At 41.0% G+C, this 19,138-nt stretch overlaps 1 protein-coding gene across 2 annotated transcripts in view; it reads right to left on the reverse strand.

Moving 5' to 3' along the window:
• TTYH2 (tweety family member 2) overlaps positions 1-19,138 on the reverse strand; it is a 105,330-nt gene that overhangs the window by 30,331 nt on the left and 55,861 nt on the right. For both annotated transcript variants that reach the window (XM_070740235.1, XM_070740234.1), the window contains exons 3-4: positions 12,106-12,217; positions 2,826-3,046 (exon numbers count right to left, since the gene is read on the reverse strand). In XM_070740235.1, coding sequence (XP_070596336.1) covers positions 2,826-3,046; positions 12,106-12,217 — 333 coding nt within the window. The remainder of the gene's footprint in view (positions 1-2,825; positions 3,047-12,105; positions 12,218-19,138) is intronic.

The raw sequence follows: 19,138 nt of genomic DNA on the forward strand, positions 1-19,138 counted from the left end.
AGCTGAATGTTCTCCAGTGCAATCATATTTCCTTGGGAATAAGCTATACTTACTTTGAAACTAGCAGGATGGTGATTTACAGGTAGTAATCAATTTACAACTGTTTGTTCAATGACTGTTCAAAGTTACAACGGCACTGAAAAAAGTGACTTATGACCAGTTTTCACACTTACAACTGTAGTAGCATCCACATGATCTTGTGATCAAAATTCAGACTCTTTGCAATTGACTCATGTTTATGACCAGACTATTTACGTAACTGCATTCTACCTCATACTTTCCTACAACCAATAAAGGCTCACAGAGTTGGCCTTCTCCAGGTCCTGTTTGCCAATCAATGCTGGTTGGTGGGACCTCGGGGAAGGGCCTTCTCAGTGGTAGCTCCGACACTTGGGAACCAACTGCTCCCAGAGAACCATGTTATCCCCACCCTACTGGTCTTCCGGAAAGCCGTTAAGACCTGGCTTTTCCAGCGGGCCTGGGACCATGAGTGAGTGAGTGTATGGATAGTTTTTACGGTCATATTATATTTATATCATTTTGTTATACTGTTTTTACATATTTTATACTGTTGGTATTTATTGCTAGTAAATATTGTAAGCTGCCCAGAGTCCAACTTGGAATTGGGTGTCAGATAAATCCCACAAACAAACAAACAAACAAACAAACAAACAAACAAACAAACAAACGAGTTGCAATGTCCCCAGGGGTCACATGATCTCATTTTGCAAGCTTCTGAAACACAAACTCAATGGGGAAGTCAGTTTCACTTAATAACTGGTTGACCAATTTAATCCTAACTCCCCAAAATCCGAGGGCACTTCTGGTTTAATTTTAACCTCTGAGCAATTTAAGTAAGTATATCTATTTAAAATAAATGAATGTAAGTACAGAAATTAGATGTGCAAATGGGATGGATTTGAGATGAAATAAATCAAGTTTGTTTGCTGCAGAACAATGTTTATTTCCAGAGTGTGATGATATTTTACACTAGCTTTACCCTGACTCCACGTATATCCTGGACAAGCGTGGAGATTAATTCAATCAGAATTCTGCTTCCATTTATAACAAGTATTCAGCGAAACCATGTTGATCAAAATGGAGACATTCTGAAGTTGGTGTCTTTACAGTGTTTCATGATGAAGCAGGACCTCTCCTGAGTTACACTCTTAAGCACCATACAGAATCCCTGTAGCACTAGGATGCAACAATATCATGGAAATATCATTTTAATCACTTTTTGTATATACAAGGTGTATAGAGGGAAAGCATTTTGAAATTCCCTGATATTTCCTTGTGATCTAATTAAGGCGTGGTCGTAGATGACATCATACCAAATGGCTAAGCGGTGGAGAAATATTAGTAGCTGAGGAAGCAAGTTGTTACCACAGTTATACTCATTTTTGCTTGACTCTGCCAGGCAGCGCAATCCCCTTTTTAAACATGATTTCCCCCCGACTTTTCAACATTTTAATATAATTTGTTTCCCCCCCTGATTTATTCTGGTTTTTTTTCATGAATTCCCTGATAATTCCCTGATATTTCCTGAACTGATACTTTCCCTGATAATTCCCTGATTTCCCTGTTTTCCAGGTTTGCTGGACACCCTGTAAATACCTACATAATTTCATTTTATAAAGCTGTCTCATGCTGGAAAGCAAGAATTAAGCAAAAACAGTCACTTGCTCAGGATGAAGTTCCTCCTCCTATCTGTCCAATCACTGCCCTCCTAGATCTTGCTTTAAGTCAGAAAGGGGTAAAAGGAAAGGAGTGAAAATAGCAGGACAAGAGCACTTAGACTTGTATATCACTTCACCATGCTTTACAGCCCTCTCTAAGTGGGGTCAGTATACAGTGATCCCTCTATTATCGCGAGGGTTCCGTTCCAAGACCCCTCGCGATAATCGATTTTTCGCGATGTAGGGTTGCGGAAGTAAAAACACCATCTGCGCATGCGCGCCCTTTTTTTTCTATGGCCGTGCATGCGTAGATGGTGGAGTTTGCGTTCCCCGCCGCCCACGCAAAGGGGAAACCCCGATTCGGCTCCTCGCTGCTGCTGCGCTACCGAGCAGATCAGCTGCTGGGCGGCCGAAGGAACCTTCCCTGGGTCTTCCCCCTCTTGCTGGCGGGCGAGCGGCGGGCATCAGCGAGGAGCCGGGGTTTCCCCTTTGCGTGGGCGGCCGGGAAGACCCAGGTTGGGGGCTCGGGGGGGGGTGCTGGGAAGCCCCCCAGGCCGGCTGCGACCTTTTAAAACAGCCGCGCCGCTTCCCAGCTGACTCCCGAAGCCAAACGCGGAAGTGGGTTTTTTTAAATTAATATTTTTTTAAAAATCGCGATATAGCGTTTCGCGAAGATCGAGATCGCGAAACTCGAGGGATCACTGTATTGCCCCCAACAATCTGGGGAAATGAGTGGAAGAATTCCTATTTCTATAATAGTGCAATGAAATCCACAAAGTGCTATTTTAAGTGGTATAGTCAGTCCATTGGTATAGACAAGATATCATCTCTGCTGATCAGTTATAATTCTGCTGGATAGCAAAGCAGACACTCCCCCCCCCTCCAGGAAAAATCAGCAATTAAATGATGGAGCTACTGAAGGAAAAATCCCTTTGAATCTTTAAGACCTTCTAGATTAGCTCAAACAGCTTCTAACAGGAGACCTCACCAGCCTCTTAAATATATTGACTTCATTTTCTGTATTTCTCAATCAAGAGTCATCCTGAAGTAGAAACATGAGCTTGGAGAAGGCTGAATGGAATCGACTCTTCAGTAGCTCCTTACAGGCAATGCTTGTCTCTTGCTTCGATGATCATGCTGACTTACCTATAATATTCTATATAGCTGACATCATTGGCAATCATGGACAAGTCTACAGTGACATCACTCCAGACAGGAAGCCCTGATAGTTGCAGCACAATATTGCCTGCCATCTGCTGCATGAATTTGAGTGTTTGTACATATTCACTGTGGGTTGCAAAGATCTCATTCAGGCGGGCCATGTGCTGCTCCAGAACTATTTTCATCTGTGTCGTAGTTCCTGAGACCTGCCAAAAGACAATAAGCAGACCTATGAGAATCAGCAGCCAGATGGCTTCAAATCACATATACAGCAGAATGAACGTTCACAATGACCTTGATTTATATACCGCATTTTTTGGAGTAGAAGACGCACTGGAGTGTAAGACACATCTTAGTTTTTGGGGAGGAAAACAGGGAAAAGAATCTGCTTACCAGGGATTCATCTGGCTAGCATCCTTAGCCAGCATATTATTTTACTCCCTGGTCAGGGCTTTAAAAAAATGTTATTTAGAGAGAGTAACAATGAAAGAGCTTGCAAGCCAGTAAGAGCTGGGAACATCATTAACACCCGGAAAGAAACATTCAGGAGCAAGTAGAGCAATGGAAAAAACACTGAAAAGACAGGGTTTGGAAAACATTTTTCTCAGAGAGTAACAATGAAAGAGCTTGCAAGCTGGTAAGAGCTGGAAACATTGTTAGCACCTGGTTAGGCTGGAAAGAAACTTATTCAGAGCAGGTAAGAGCAATGAAAAAAAATCTGCAAAGTCTTAGGGCTTGGAAAACATTATTTACAGAAACAATGAAAAAACCTGCAAGATAAGAACTGAGAAGATCGTTAGCAGCTAGTTAGGGCTGGGGAAAAAAGCACCACATTCGGAGTATAAGACGCAACCAAATTATCAGCCTCCTTTAGGGAGGAAAAATACTTTGAAAAATATGATATTGATCTGGAAAGGCCAAATTGTCTTATGGAATCATCAACTCAAGAATAAAGACATCACAGAGGGGGTGGTGACTAACTTTCTTCATGTATACATATTATGGTTGCCTCAGCCTTCCATCTGTCCGAGGTAGGTAAAATGAGGACCCGGATTGTGGGGGCAATAGATTAGCTATGTTAAAAAGTGCTATTGCTAACATGTTGTAAGCCATCCTGAGTCTAAGGAGAAGGGCAGCATAAAAATAGAATAAATAAATAAATAATATAATCTACAACAGCTTCCCTCAGGCTGGTGTCTTCCAGATGCATTTCATATCAATTCTCAGAAATCCCCTGTGAAAAGGCTCTTCTCACAGCAGTAGATAATGAAATTATCCTTCTCAAAAGCAAGTAAGTTAAATTAGCATCATAAGACTGGAATGAACCAAATCTATCCAGTCATCAGGCTCATCTTTCAGCTATCTTCCCATCCATTTTTTTTCTTTAAATAAAGGCACATTGGGAAAGGAAACCCAGGAAGGAGGGGCAAAGCAGCAACAAACAGACATGAAAATTGCTGGTCATATACCCACAGTAGCAAATTCAAGTTATCTCCTTTGTCTCCCATGTAAAGGTACAGAGTAATTTTCTGCAATCCTGATGCATAAAGTAGAACTCCTAACATGCCAAGAAGTCATATTGTAGAAGGCCAGTTTGTGTCTCTTCCTCAACTGAAAAACACTCAGGTTTTGTGAAACTAATATTTTTGTATTTACATGTGTGTAAGAGAGGGAGATATCAATAATGGAGGAGGAAATATCTAGACATACTGTATTCCCAATAATAATCTATTCCTCAGATTTTTAGTATACCATTAGCATTCAGGATCAAAATTGAGTGAGTTATGTGGGCTGTTTCTAAATTTGATATACAAATATGGCATCAACCCAGGAAAATACAAATAAACAAGAATTTGTTTAGCATGATTTCACTAAAATTAGAATGAGAATTACATTCTCCAATCTCATCAATTTGTGGTGCTTCTTCTCGCTGTTTATAAGCATTACTATTTAGTTGGGGCCCTCTGCCAAAAATTCCAGAGGAACTTGTAATAAGCATGAATCCCAGAAACCACAGGTGATGGGCTACTTTTCCTGGGCATGATGCCACTTGAAATGGTCTAGGATTGCATTTTCAGCTGCTGCAGGAAGATGCAAAGAGAGATGTTAGCAAAACGTTTGAGGTCTAGCAATGCCTTTGAGAGGCTGCTGAAATTCGTCCATACATGTACAGTTCTATAAGAAAGTACCTGTTGTCTTCAGATTTTCTGGATTGTGAAGCATTTTCCCCCCAATGAATATTCTCAGAATTAAATATGTGTTCTACAGGGGTCAACATGAAAAAAAAATCCCTTAGAAAAAAGTGGTTGTGCTGCTTTCAGTTACATTAACTACAACCAAACACTTCTTCTAATTGGCGTTCTATCTTTTACATTAATGCTTGGAAATTTTGGCTCACTCACTCTGTGGTGAATTGCTTAGATGCAGAAGTATCTCAAGGTTTTTGAGCATGGTATACTCATTACAGGTCTGGCTGCTTATATTTCTATGGGGCTTGGGTTGCATTTTGAATTGCCAATTCCAAAGCAATTTTTTTTTGTTATTTGGAAAATGTATATTGCTACCTACTCTCTCACTGTGACTCAAGGCAGATTATAGGAAATAAAAACACAATATAAAAGGAACCTAGAAACATAGAAGATTGATGGCAGAAAAAGACCTCATGATCCATTTAGCCTGCCCTTATTTATTTTATTTATTATTATTTATTTATTAATCAAATTTGTATGCCGCCCCTCTCTGTAGACTCGGGGCGGCTAACAACAGTAATAAAACAATATAAACAAATGTAATATTTAAGTTAATTTAAAAAGAAACCCCAATTTAAGAAACCAATCATACATACAGATATACCATGCATAATTTTTTTTTATAAGCCTAGGGGGAAGGGAATATCTCAATTCCCCCATGCCTGTCGACAGAGGTGGGCTTTAAGGAGCTTACGAAATACTATTTCCTGTATTTTATCTTAGGATGGATATATGTTTATCCCAGGCATGTTTAAATTCAGTTACTGTGGATTTACCAACCATGTCTGCTGGATGTTTGTTCCAAGCATCTACTACTCTTTAAAAGAAATAAATAAAATATAAAAATATTAACCTATCCCTTGCCCTCACCCTGGTGACAATACACCCTCATACCAGCCGTTTAATGGGCTCCATCTTACTCTAGGTTCCTCAAACAACATCACCAGGGCCTTCCAAAAGAGTGTCAAAGTGGAGGCCAGTCTAATTTCTGGAAGGTGATTAGGGCATGAGTGACCGTGAGACGGGATTGTTAGTCCAGGAAAAGGTATAACTGGCGTACAACCTGCAGTTGTGTAAAGGCTCTCCTTGCCACAACTGCCATTTGCTCTTTGAACAGAAGTCGTGAGTCTAGGAGAACCCCAGATTATCCACTGGGTCTGTTTGTGCCGCCCGATTCAATTCTCCCTCGACCAAAGACCCCCAAACCAATTGCTACTTGCCCTTGCCAGGATTCAGTTTCAACTCATTGTTCCCCTCCAGCTCCTAACGCCGGTCTCCAGGCACTGCGAGAGGGAAGTCACGACATTGCTTAACTCACCAGGGCTGAAATATACAACTGAATATCATCAGCATATTGATGATATCTCAGTTCATGGTGATGGGTGATCTCATCCCAACAGCTTCCTGTAGATACTGAATAGGAGCAGAGAGAGTACCGAGCACTGTGGGACTCCACAAAGCACTGGCAGAGGGCTGGATTTCCCACCTCCTATCAACACCGATTATTAGAATAACAAAGTTGGAAGGGACCTTGGAGGTCTTCTAGTCTAACCCCCTGCTCAGGTAGGAAATTCTATACCTTTTCAGGTAAATGGTTGTCTCATCTCTTCTTAAAAATTTCCAGGAGCATTCACAACTTTTAGGGCAAGTTGCTCCACTGATTAATTAACCGTTAGGAAATTTCTCCTTAGTTCTAGGTTGCTTTTCTCTTTGACTAGCTGTCCTTCACCCATTATTTTGTAAATTTACTTGTCTGTTTGGGTCACTGAATTATTCACTTAACTTACAGATAGCCTGTTTGTAATATCCAGGGAGGAGGTGACAGGAAAAGTGACTAAGCCCACTGGAGGAATGTAACAAGCTAGCAACCTTATATAAGTGGGAACCACAGGATTTCCGGGTTAGAGCATTATAATGAGTTACTGAATAAAGATGCTGTGTTTTACCTCCCGAGCATCAGCGTGATTCTTTCCAGCGGTCACTTCACTGGCAAGGGGGTTTCAAACGCCTTCCTGTTTTCCTGCCTATGGAAGAAGTAACCTGCCTCCCAGGGGTACATTACGGCATGACAACTCAAGACACATTAGCTCCCTTCAACCCTCAAGGGGAATGTGGGATTCCTATGTAGATAGATTTGAATGCTTTTTGATTGCCCATACATACACCCAACTTTCGGAGGATAGGAAACGAGCCTTCTTCCTGGGGTTTCACGGCCCAGAGATGTTTGAGAAAGTGAGGGCTCTATTTGCCCCAGCGTCAATCCATAGTATAACATAGTATAACATGGGAAGAGATGTTGGTCTATGGAGAGGGGCGGCATACAAATCCAATAAATAAAATAAATAATAAAGATCATTATGCCCCTCCCTCGCACTGTGCTCGGCGCTATATATTTTTTCATTGCAACCAGGAGGAGAGGGAATCAGTAAATCTTCGGAGTCTTCAGAGAGGGGCGGCATACAAATCTAAATAATAATAATAATAATAATAATAATAATAATAATAATAATAATAATAATAATAATATAAATAAATCAATGTCGCTGAGTTGTGAGCCACAGCCCTCTATTGTGAGTTTACAAATCTCGAAGATTACGTCCTGCCAGAAGTGTGGGCACCAGGGCCACATTGCTCATGCGCCTGAAGCTCTGTCTCCCGACCACCGCGAGACCCTCCTTCTGCATCGCCTAGATAGCTGCTGAGCAGTCCGTCGGCCAGGAGGAGAGATTGCTTTGCTGTCTATGAATTTCCCCCAGCAAAACCATATTGATGCAGGATCAAAGATCTCAATTGTGGTGAGACTGGGAGAAACTGATTGTTCAATGGAGGTGGACACTGGATGTGCTATGTCCCTAATGTCCTGGGGCATTCTTAAGTGGTGTTTCCCCATGTGGCGAAAAGAAACTTTGAACATTGTCATGTGCAACTGCGGGATTACCAAGGAACATGTATTCCTGTTATGGGGAGGGGCTTTTTCCTTATTCGTTACAGTTTTCTGGCCTGCTGCCCCTTGTTATTGTGGATGCCCCCCTTACTAGTTTGTTAGGGTTAGATTGGTTTATGGCTTTGGGATTTCCCATAGTAGGTATAAATTCAGGAAACAGGGCCGTTGGGAAGAATTATTAGTTAAAGAATTCCCCATGGTATTTGATGGGAAGTTGGGAAAATACAAGGGACTGCCCATTTCATTTAAGCTAAACCCCCAATTACAGCCTACCCATCTTAAGCCACAATGGATTTGCTTGGCCTTACGGCCCAAATAGATAGATTGCTCAGCCAAGGGGTACTAGAGCTGGTAGAATGGGCACTTTAGGAGACCCCCATCATCACTCTCCTCAAGACGAAGAGCAGCATGCGGGTTTGCGCCGATTATAAATGTACCATCAACTGCACCCTTCAGCTGCAGGCATACCCGCACCTGTGGTGCAGCATTTGTTGCATTCGTTAGGAAGGGGGAGGATTTTTATGAAGCCTGATCTCTCCCAACCCTTCCAACAGTTACCTGTTGGTGATATGGTAGTGGAGGCCCAAACCATTACCACCCATAGAGGGGTTTTCCATTGCTGGCAATTACAATTTGGGGTCAGTACAGCTCCCGCAATCGTTCAGGGCCTCATGGAGCATCTTCTTAAGGGTATTCTGGGCACGGTGCCTTGTTTTGATAATGTTCTGATAATAGCTGAACAAGGGGATGAACTACTGAGTGGGGTGTGCAGAGTGTTGGGCAAATTTACAGAGGTCGGCTTTCATGTAAAACTGTTCAAATGTGTGTTTGCTGCCTTTCTATCAAATTCCTGGGGTTCAAGGTTGATGCTACGAGAATCCACCCCACAAGCTCCAAGACCTCTGCCATATTGGATGCTCCCCCTCTGAAATCCAAATCTGAGTTGCAAGCCTTCTTAGGTCTTCTTAACTTTTATTCCATCTTTCTGCCACATAAGTCTTCCATGGTCAAGCCACTCCATCGGCTATTAGATATGGGGGTCAAATAGCAGTGGGGCCCAAGGGAATGCCATTCGTTCGCAGCCATCAAGCAACTTCTAGTTTCCAATTCAGTACTGACTCTGTATAATAATACAGTGCCGTTCGTCTTGACATGCGATGCCTCACATTACGGAGTGAGAGCTGTTTTTAGCCGCCATCTACTGAATTGCAGGGAAGCCCCCATAGCCTTTTACTCCTGCACTTTAGTAGCCCCGGAGAGGAATTACCAGGGAATTTATACCTGTTTAAACAGGAACCCTGTTTATACCTGTTCGCCGCAAGGGATGGCCATGAATGGCACTGCCATGTGGATCAGCTTCGCCGCTGGGGGCTGGGCAGTGAAGAGGGTAATCCAACTGCAGGGGCAGCTGAAGACATGGAGGAGGAACTAGTGTCACAAACTCCCGTGCAAATAGAACAGTACCATTGGCACATTGCTGAGGGATACGGAGAATGAGATTACACCCCCAGTACCAGAAGGCCAACTGGCAAATGAAAATGAGTTAGAGTTGTGTCAGTCAAGTAGACATAGAGTATGGCCATCACATATGGAAGATTGTGTGTGTTTCCAACGTGAAGGGAAAGGGTGTAATGTCCGTGGAGCAGCTAAGAGGGAGCGTGGGAAAAGCAACGAAGCCCATTGGAGGAATGTAACAAGCTAGCAACCTTATATAAGCAGGAACTGCAGGATTTCCGGGTTAGAGCGTTATAGTGAGTTACTGAATAAAGATGTTGTTTTACCTCCCGAGCGTCGGCATGATTTCTTCCAGTGGTTACTTCACTGATATTATTTTGTAGAATTCTCTGAAACAAACCAAAATGTATCCTTTCTTCAACAAGTCATCCAGGCCCTGAAGCTGTAAACCATTCCAAAATCATGACAACGTTACTTCCATGCTTGACAGCCGAAATGTGTTTTTCTTGTGGAGCATAGTGTTTATCAGTCAGGCCTCTATTAGACATGAACACATCTGCATAATGTCAGGAATTATACTTTTGATATTTGTCCATAGAACATCTTGCCAGACATTTAGGGGGACATCCATGTGGGGATTTTCTGACAAACTTGAGATGAATCACGAATCCTGTTTGCATTTAGTGCTTCTCTGATAGTAGTCAATAACACTAAATTTAGCCAAGTTGAAAAATGCCTGCCTATCTCTGAATTTCTTCAGGATATTTTTATGATTTCCTGGACAATTTTAAGTTTTGCTCTTTGCCTGATTTTGAAAAAGTGCACTATTGCCTCAATTTTCCTTATTTGCAAAATTGTTTCTGATTGTGAGTCTGGAGTCTCAACTCTTAAGAAATGGTTTTGAAATATCTCCCCACCATTACCAAATCAATAGGAAACAATTTTGTTGAACTGGCAATCTTAACAGATGTCTTTTAGTGGGCATGACTTACCTGAGACATCGGAGGGGTCACCTCTGTGACGAAGGAGCCAAAGTTAGTAGTGTATTTATTTAGGATTGAGACCAAACCAGCACTGATTATTTAGTGAGATACACAATTGGCCTTAGTTATTCTTTAACTGAATTTACTGTTTCCAGTAAATAATACTAGAACATCACATTTTTGGATAATTTTATGAAATTGAAATGAAATTAATTTGAAAATGAAATTAAAATGAAACAAGGGCCCTATGTTTGTCTTCTTCTTTCAGATTCCTTTTATATGTCATGAGGATCCAATAACATTTGTTGGCGAAAATATGTAAAATTACAGAAAATCCCAAAGGGATCCTATAGCTGTACAGCAAAAGCAGGGTGAGAAGGATGTTAAGTCATCATCACTCCATGGATACATTCCCACTCACTCACTCATATCCTTTTAGATCTCTCAATGCTTCTTTGTTCAAGTATTCCTCCCCCTTTTGTTTCAAGCAATCCTTCCTCAAACAATGTGTTCTCATGGGTTATCTCAGCCCAAATCCTTACATTATGATCTCAGCTCCTTTTAACAGTAATAAAATAACTTCAGATAACTGCTCTGAAGTTAACCAGAGCCAAGGCATTTCTTGATAGTACAAAAGTTCATTTAGTCCATTTTACTGACTAAACAAAATGAACGTTTCCAATCTCAAATTAGATTCCTGACTTTCTGTTTTTGCAGCTGATATGCCTTCTGGAATAAAGGAAACTATCAGTCTTGCTTATATCCAACAGAGACACTATATGATGCAATTACCTCTTTCACATTATGCCATTCTGAAGAACAGATAGCTTCGGGGAAAAATATAATGATAAGATTGTAGGATTGTTGATATGAATAAAAATTTTGTCCCGTACTAGCTGTCAGTTTCGCCTCACCGAGAGGAATGAACCACTTAAGTAAAATTGCAGGAAATCTGTTAAAACCATGCCAAAGAATTTCAGCACCTGTAATGGTTCAGGAGCAATCCTTATTTAAGTAAAGGGTATTCAAACCCACTTCGATATAATTTTCTTCTCAATGGCTCTCTTTTTTTTGTCCAGGTTGGCTTGTCTTCATCTGCCGTTTATTTTACAACTACCCAAATTGTTATCAACTTGGCTATGAAATAAGGCATTTCCTTGATCAGGTCTGCCATCTTGATCAGACCAGTCAGAGAACATTTTCTTTAAGGCTCCCACCTATAGGAGGTGGTATAGGATCTCCTGCTTCCAGCTCTGTTCTGATTGACTGACAACAAATAACTGAAGGTGGACATTCTGTAGCATTTTTTTCCCCTATGAAGTAGCTTACTGGTAAGATGGCCACAATTCTTATCCAAAAGATCCAAACCTTATCCAGAAATGTTAAGATCAAGCTTTCCTAGAGGGTCATTTAAGATTGATTCTCGATCCATTAATATATAATTTCCAGAAGTTCTTAGCAGGAAAGCTAACCCTATGAAATAGAGAAGAGACTTCAACAACGATAGGCCTCTTGGTATTAGCTATACCAATGGATGACCATTCCAATGGAATCTTATTCTCAGGTAGCTGCTCCAACTTCCAGTACTCTATAAAATCCCTTTATGACTGTCCCCCTCAGAAGAGATGCCTTACCAGTGAATCAACCCCTGACAGGGTATGATTAGCATTATCAAGGGCGTAGATCAGCTGATAAATCCCATCGTTGGTTTCACTGTTTCCATAAAACCCAATGCCAACAGCCGCACTAAAAAAAGAGAGGAAAAACAGAAATGTGAGTAAAAAGAAAAAGTTACAAATCAGGGCCATTTGATTGTAGCAGCATCACCAAGGTTTACCAAGACTGAAAATCATTAAGGGGTTCAATCTGTTGAAAGAATTTTTTTTTTTTAAATCCTTTAAATCTTTCCTATCATGGGGTGGTCTCTCTTCTGTGTGTGTGTGTGTGTGTGTGTGTGTGTGAGAGAGAGAGAGAGAGAGGGAGGGGAAGGAGGGAGGGAGAGAGAGGAGAGAAGAGAAGGGGAGAGATCCCATTATAGGAAATATTTAATACTGTACAAAGTTATGGATTAACAGGAAAAATTACTGCTTTTCAGAAAGAGGCGATATTCCTCACTCTCACTCTGTGAAATGGACAGCTTGCATTTCTTTCTTTAGATGTTCATTCTCCCCCTTCCCTAATGAATAACAGCAGAATTTTGTTTTGGTTTTTAAACAGAAATGGGAATAAAGGTTTGATGAATCCGTGAAGCCCCAAAGGCTTTCAGTACGCCAACCGACTTAGGTATTTTAGCAGATTCAGATTTTTGATATGTTTACTTAATGAAATGTACTAGTTCATTGTATCTTTTTTTAAAATAAAAAAAGCACATCATTTCTGACTATTCTCTGAGTTGTTTATAAATAATTGTGAATGGGAGTTGATCAACTCCTTTCATTTAGCCCAGTGTTTCTCAATTATTTTCTGTTATGCCCCCCAAGGAAGAAGCAAACACTACCTGCCACCTCCCAATTCTCTGCCAGGAAGATTGTTGGCAATATTCAGCACGTTTTCACTGAAAAAACTCAAGCAGCTATCAGCATGATGGGGGATAATGTGTTTAGGTGATGCCTTAATTTATTTGGCTTCATGCTGTCTGATGCCAATATTTTTGGACACAGCAAACATACCACTCTTTCCTTGTCTACCACCGTAGTCACAGTGAAGCCAAGCTCTACATACCCTTCTCCCTATTTCCTCATCTTAGCTTTCGGGAGACTTACGTTTGTCTCATTATCTCCGTCTCTCTCCTCCTTTCTTTTCATCCCTGTTAAATATTTTTCTATGGTGTTTCTTAAGGGATTGTTATATGCACTTCATATCTCCTATTCTGTGCTGTGTGCTATTGTTTGGTGCAAAAAAATTGCTACTCCCTGCGGCAAAAAAAGCACGATCCCTGGGATCATGCCCCCCAGCATTCCTCTGTGCCCCCCGGGGGCCCTGCCCCAATATTTGAGAAACACTGATTTAGCCTAAGGAATGGCCTGTCTTGCAGGTCAAATCGTTGACTCTTCAGGAAATTCAACAGGAATTTCAGAAAACAATTCTCTATACAAGCATAATCCCAGATTGTATGTTCAGATTGAGGGTTAATACTACCATAATTCAATCACACAAATTAAAATAGCACTTTTACTTTTGAGGGTGGATTTCTTCTTGACTAACCCAAGGAAAGCAGAAGAGAATTTCAGAGTGATTGCCACATTTCATTCTGTAGGCCCAAATGAAATTGTTCTCATTGGGTTCCTGTATCCCAGAGGAAGACAGCTTTGGCAGTAAGATTCTAAATGGCAGAGCCTCATGCTGACTGTATCCAAATGAGAGCTAACAGCTTAAGAACAACTTACTATATCAAAGACCTCCATATAAAGTTTATAAACCAACCAACCAATCAATCAACCAATTCAAGCCCTGTTGCCACAGAGCTCATGAAAGTTTTCTGAAAATCCTTAGTAGCTAGCTTTCTAGAACTTCCATTCAGTCAATGCAATAATGAAAGTGACCTAAAAGAAATTCCTTATTTTTGCCATGGTATCCTCACTTGATAAAACTTTTTAAAATTACAGATTTTTGCCCCCTGCCCCCGATATTCCTATTAGGGAAAGGGAATAATTTTTTGGAGTCTGCCACTATTATCAAGGGAAATCTATTTTGTACATGGCTTTAGTAAGTCATTTGGATCTAAGAAATATTTTTGCCTAAGCCAAATTGTACCAGATGGATTCAAGAATCTTTGACATATTTCACAGCTGACCCTAAAACCATACAATTTCCTTGTTTAAAAAAAAATAAACAATTTAAAAACCCATAGAAAAAATAAAAATCATTCATATCTTTTGGCCGGAGTTAGGTGGTATATTGTTGCTCATCAGCCCCAGGCTTGCCAGCAGAGCCAGGTTTTAACGGTTTTCGGGAAGGCCAGTAGGGTGGAGGCAGTACGGACCTCTAGGGGCAGCTGATTCCATTGTCCAGTTGACAGGATCTGGAGAAGGCCAACCCTGTGGGCTCTTATTGGCTGCTGGGAGCTATGTGGCAGAATTATCACTTCAAATACCCTTTCAATCAGAATTTTGCTGAAGACCTTTTTAGGTTCAGTTAAGAAATTAATTTCTATTTAGTTTTTACATTCACTCTTTCTACTTTTTCTTTTGTAGAAGGGAACAATAACAGCATTCTTCCAATTGTCAGGCACACATGCAGCCTTTTACACAAACAAGCTACATAATCACTCCATAAACAAACCACATCCATTATTTTAACATTTCTTCTGCAACACCTGCCCCCTTATTATTTCCAGCCTACTCATTATGATTGCCTTTTCATCCATTTTCCTGGAATATTAACATTCATAACATTCATTTCAAATCCATTTTTATACCACTTGCATTTCACATAACTCTCAATTCCTTCCACAATTCGCTTACTCCAGCTTCATCCCAAATTGTAGTTCAACATTTATTTTTTTTCCATTTACTCTCCTCAAGGCTCCTCCTTTATGCCTCTTTACTCATTTCCAGCAAACATTCTTTGCAACTTTTTTCTTTCTATATACATTATACAATATTATTATAATTATCTTCATTTTTGAGAACCTGCTCCCAATTCTCTTTTTTCCTTTATCCACAAACTCATTTCTTTAGGCTCTAAAGACTGGCCTCTTTTTCCAAGACCTTTGCCAAGGGTGATGGAAACCCCCTTTCCCCTTTCCCTCATTTCTCTGCCTTTATTGTTCTTTGTACAGGCAGTCCTCGATTTACAACAGTTCATTTAGCGACCATTGAAAGTTATAATAGCACTGAAAAAAATGACTTATGATCATTTTTCACACTTCTGACTATTGCAGCATCCCCTTGGTTATGTGGTCAAAATTCAGAGGCATGACAACTGGCTCATATTTATCACAGTTGCAGCGCCATTGGGTCATGTGATCAACTTTGGCAACCTTACGACAAATAAATAAAGTCAGTAGGGGGGGGGGAGCCAGAATTGTATAACAACTTTGTTACTAACTTAATAACTGCAGTGATTCGCTTTAACAACGGTGCCAAAAAATGTCGTAAAAAGGGGCAAAAATCACTTAACAACTGTCTTGCTTAGCAACAGAAATTTTGGGCTCAATTGCGTATGTAAATCGAGGACTACCTGCACTTTGTTGTTTCCTTGTTTTTAAACGGTTTTAACCATTTGTAAACCGCCCAGAATCACTGGGAATTGGGTGCCATATAAAGTTAATACACTTTTATTATTCACCTAACATCATTTTCACAATTTTCATTATTGCAACCCCAGGACCCCACACGGCAGTCCAAAATATTATATTTTCCTCCATCAGAGCAATTTCCACATGTTGTTTCCTTCATCCACTTTCCATTTATTCTGTGAAGAGAGTGCAAAAGATACTAGTTCTAAATAGTTTATTTTCTGAAATGCTTCACAAGGAACATGACAGGGAAAGGATGCGAAACGGAGACATATTGGGCCAACATGAGAGATGGTCTACTTAACAGAGAGCATGGGGGGGGGGGGGAGAAACTTGAACTATCTATGATTCGTACATTTTTTTGTCCTCCAAAAGACTATATGATGGCTTGATGATCAACACAGTCACTTGGCTTCTGTTTGGAAAAGGACTGCAGGTTTTCTGCTGACATTAATGGCATGACACCAAGCAATCTAATTTCTGCCAGCTAACTGTTAATGTAACCGTAATAAGAAATCAGTGAACCGTTAACGTGCTGGAAGAAAGCTTCATTACTTTCTCTTTCTTCTGAGTAATTCAAGACAGCAGTTACAAGGGAGGGAGAGCCAAAGAGAGCCAATGTGTCTAAGGGGAACTGAGTGGTGGAGCTGTGAAAGGGTTTTAATCCGAACAGTTTCAAATTAAATATAAATCAAATCAAATATAAAACATTCTGCTTTGAATAGAAAAGATCTGCTTTGAGTGCAAAGCAGGCGGGTTTAAACATTTCAAATATGCTCCAAGTTTGCATTGGATCTGTTGCAGTGACAGTATAACAGAGTCTAAAGGGACCTTGGACGTCTTCTGGTCCAACATCCTATAGCCGTGGGGGTGAACCTATGGCAAGCATCCACAATTGGCACACACTTATCGGAGAGCATGCGAGGTATTGCCCTATGTCAGTTTCAGCACACTAGCCAGCTGATTTTCGGGGAAGAAAATTTTGCCCTCTGGAGGCTTCAGGGAAGCTGCCTAGAGCCCTGGAGTGTGAAAAACAGCACAACGGGCAAACCAAAAGTTTGAAAAATTGACTTCCAGTTTGCCTGCTGTGCTATTTTTTGCACTCCGAGGCTTCAGGAAGCTTCCCTGAAGCTTCCCGAGTGTGAAAAATGGCACAACAGGCAAACCAGAAGTCTGTTTTTCCAAATGTCCGGTTTGCCTGTTTTTTCATCATCCCAGGCTTCAGTGAGGCATGTGCACATGTGCGGGGACCCGGTGGTGGTGGTGTGCATGTGCAGGGGCAGCACGGGGGTATGTGCGCATGCATGGGGGGGGGGGAAGAGATCCCACTTGTTTCTATTTTACCAACAAGTGGGCTGTGATCTATTTTATCAAATGCCTTACTGAAATCCAAGTATACAATGTCCACAGCATTTTTCTGGTCCCCTAATTTAGTTACTGTCAAAGAATGCAATAAAGTTTAACTGGAATTATCAGTTTTCCAGTAACAGCTTTACTCATTTCAAAGTGTATGCAGATCCATTGATGACAGACTGATTGGTCTGTGTTTTTTTGGATATTTATTTATTAGATTTGTATGCTGCCCCTCTCTGCAGACTCGGGGCGGCTAACAACAATAAAAAGACAGCGTAAACAAATCTAATATTAAAAAATCTAAAAACCCCAATTTAAGAGATCAGTCATACATACAGTCATACCATACATAAATTTTATAAGCCTAGGGGAAGGGAATATTTCAATTCCCCCATGCCTGACGACAGAGGTGGGTTTTTTAAAGAGATATTCCACACCCCACCCCACTCCCGCTTTTCAGAAGATTTAAATCACATCAGCTCTTTTTCAGTCCTCTGTTAGTTCCCAGGGACTTTGAAAGATGTGGTTCAGTAGTTCCAATATCATCACATTTGCCAGCTCCTTGAACTTAATTGAACTAGATGACTTAAACTCATCTAGAGTGAATAGATGTTGTCTTACTCCTTCTAGGAGACCACTGTTTTTGAGCAAAACCCCAACCCAATCCATTTCCAAAATGCTCAACGCAACCACCTCAGCTCAAGCACTCTTACCTAATTGCCTTATGTTCCTAAAGCAGGGTTACCCATTCAAGACAATTTAATTCCTATCCCTAGAACATGAGCACACATAAGGGATACATGTACCATGATGCCTTTAAGATAAGTAAACTTGTAGCCAATTGATTGCTCACCCATGAAACTCTTTTTGTGTAAAGAATATTCTAAAGCCTGCCTGTGGATAAGCTTCCAGTTTTGGGATTCATTGGCATTTATATCCACTGTATCCATTTATAGGTATTATGTAAGGTAGGTTTCAGTTCTGATCCTTTATAAGATGCTTTTTAAAGAACATATGACACATTCTAGTACAGACATGAAAGAAAAAATGGAAGAAAAGGCACAGGCAATTTGCTTGTCTATTTCATTTCCCTCATTATAAACAGGAATGCACACTTTTCAGTCCAAGAATTTTTAAGCCCCTGAAAGTTAATAGATATTGTAAATGTAGGACCTTGCCAACTTACAACTGAAACAGTGCTCAGTAAGTTTACAATTGAGATGAGGGCTAAGGTCTACAATATTTCAGCTGTTCTCAATTCAATTCAAATACTTTCCAGCTAGCCAGGAATTATGAAAGTTGATGTCCAAAACATTTGGAATCAAATTGGGGACAGATGAAATTCCCAGCTAATTCAACAGAGGATGGTTAACCTCATTCCATTCCCATTATTTACAAATGGGTTTGTAAAGTGGCTTGCATCCAAATACTGAGACTGAGGTTAAAAGATTAAAAAAAAAGCACCAAATCTTTGTTACAAAAAGTTATGAAACACTGCAGAAAAATATTGTTAAAAATATTTTTCCTGTAAAGCTTTAATAGTGATAAGTAATACTGTTTCTTTCCAAGGAAAGAGATGCTATTTGGGGAGAAATATTCACTAATCCATACCATTTTTGTTTATTCAGAATAATCAACATGCTCTATTTTCCCAGACAAATACTGCAGATTGAAATACAGTGATCCCCCGGGTATCGCGATCCCGATCATTGCGAACGGGCTAAATCGCGATTTTTCAATCCGGAAGTAAAAACACCATCTGCGCATGCGTGCCCTTTTTTTTATGGCCACGCATGCGTAGATGGCGCTGGGCAGATCAGCTGCTGGGCGGCTTCCCTGGGTCTTCCCCCTCTTGCTGGTGGGAGGGCGAGAAGCCCCCCCAGCACCTGCTCGCCCGCCCTTCGCCGCTCGCCCGCCCTTCGCCCGGCCACCCGCCGTTCGCTTCGCTGCTCGCCCGGCCACCCGGGTTCGGGGGGGTGCTGGCAAGCCCCCCATGCCGGCGGCGACGTTTTAAAACAGCTGCGCGGCTTCCCAACTGAGTCCCGAAGCCAAACGCGGAAGTTCGCTTCAGGACT

This window comes from Erythrolamprus reginae, chromosome 2 (assembly GCF_031021105.1).
Source record: "Erythrolamprus reginae isolate rEryReg1 chromosome 2, rEryReg1.hap1, whole genome shotgun sequence".
Lineage (NCBI taxonomy): Eukaryota > Metazoa > Chordata > Lepidosauria > Squamata > Dipsadidae > Erythrolamprus > Erythrolamprus reginae.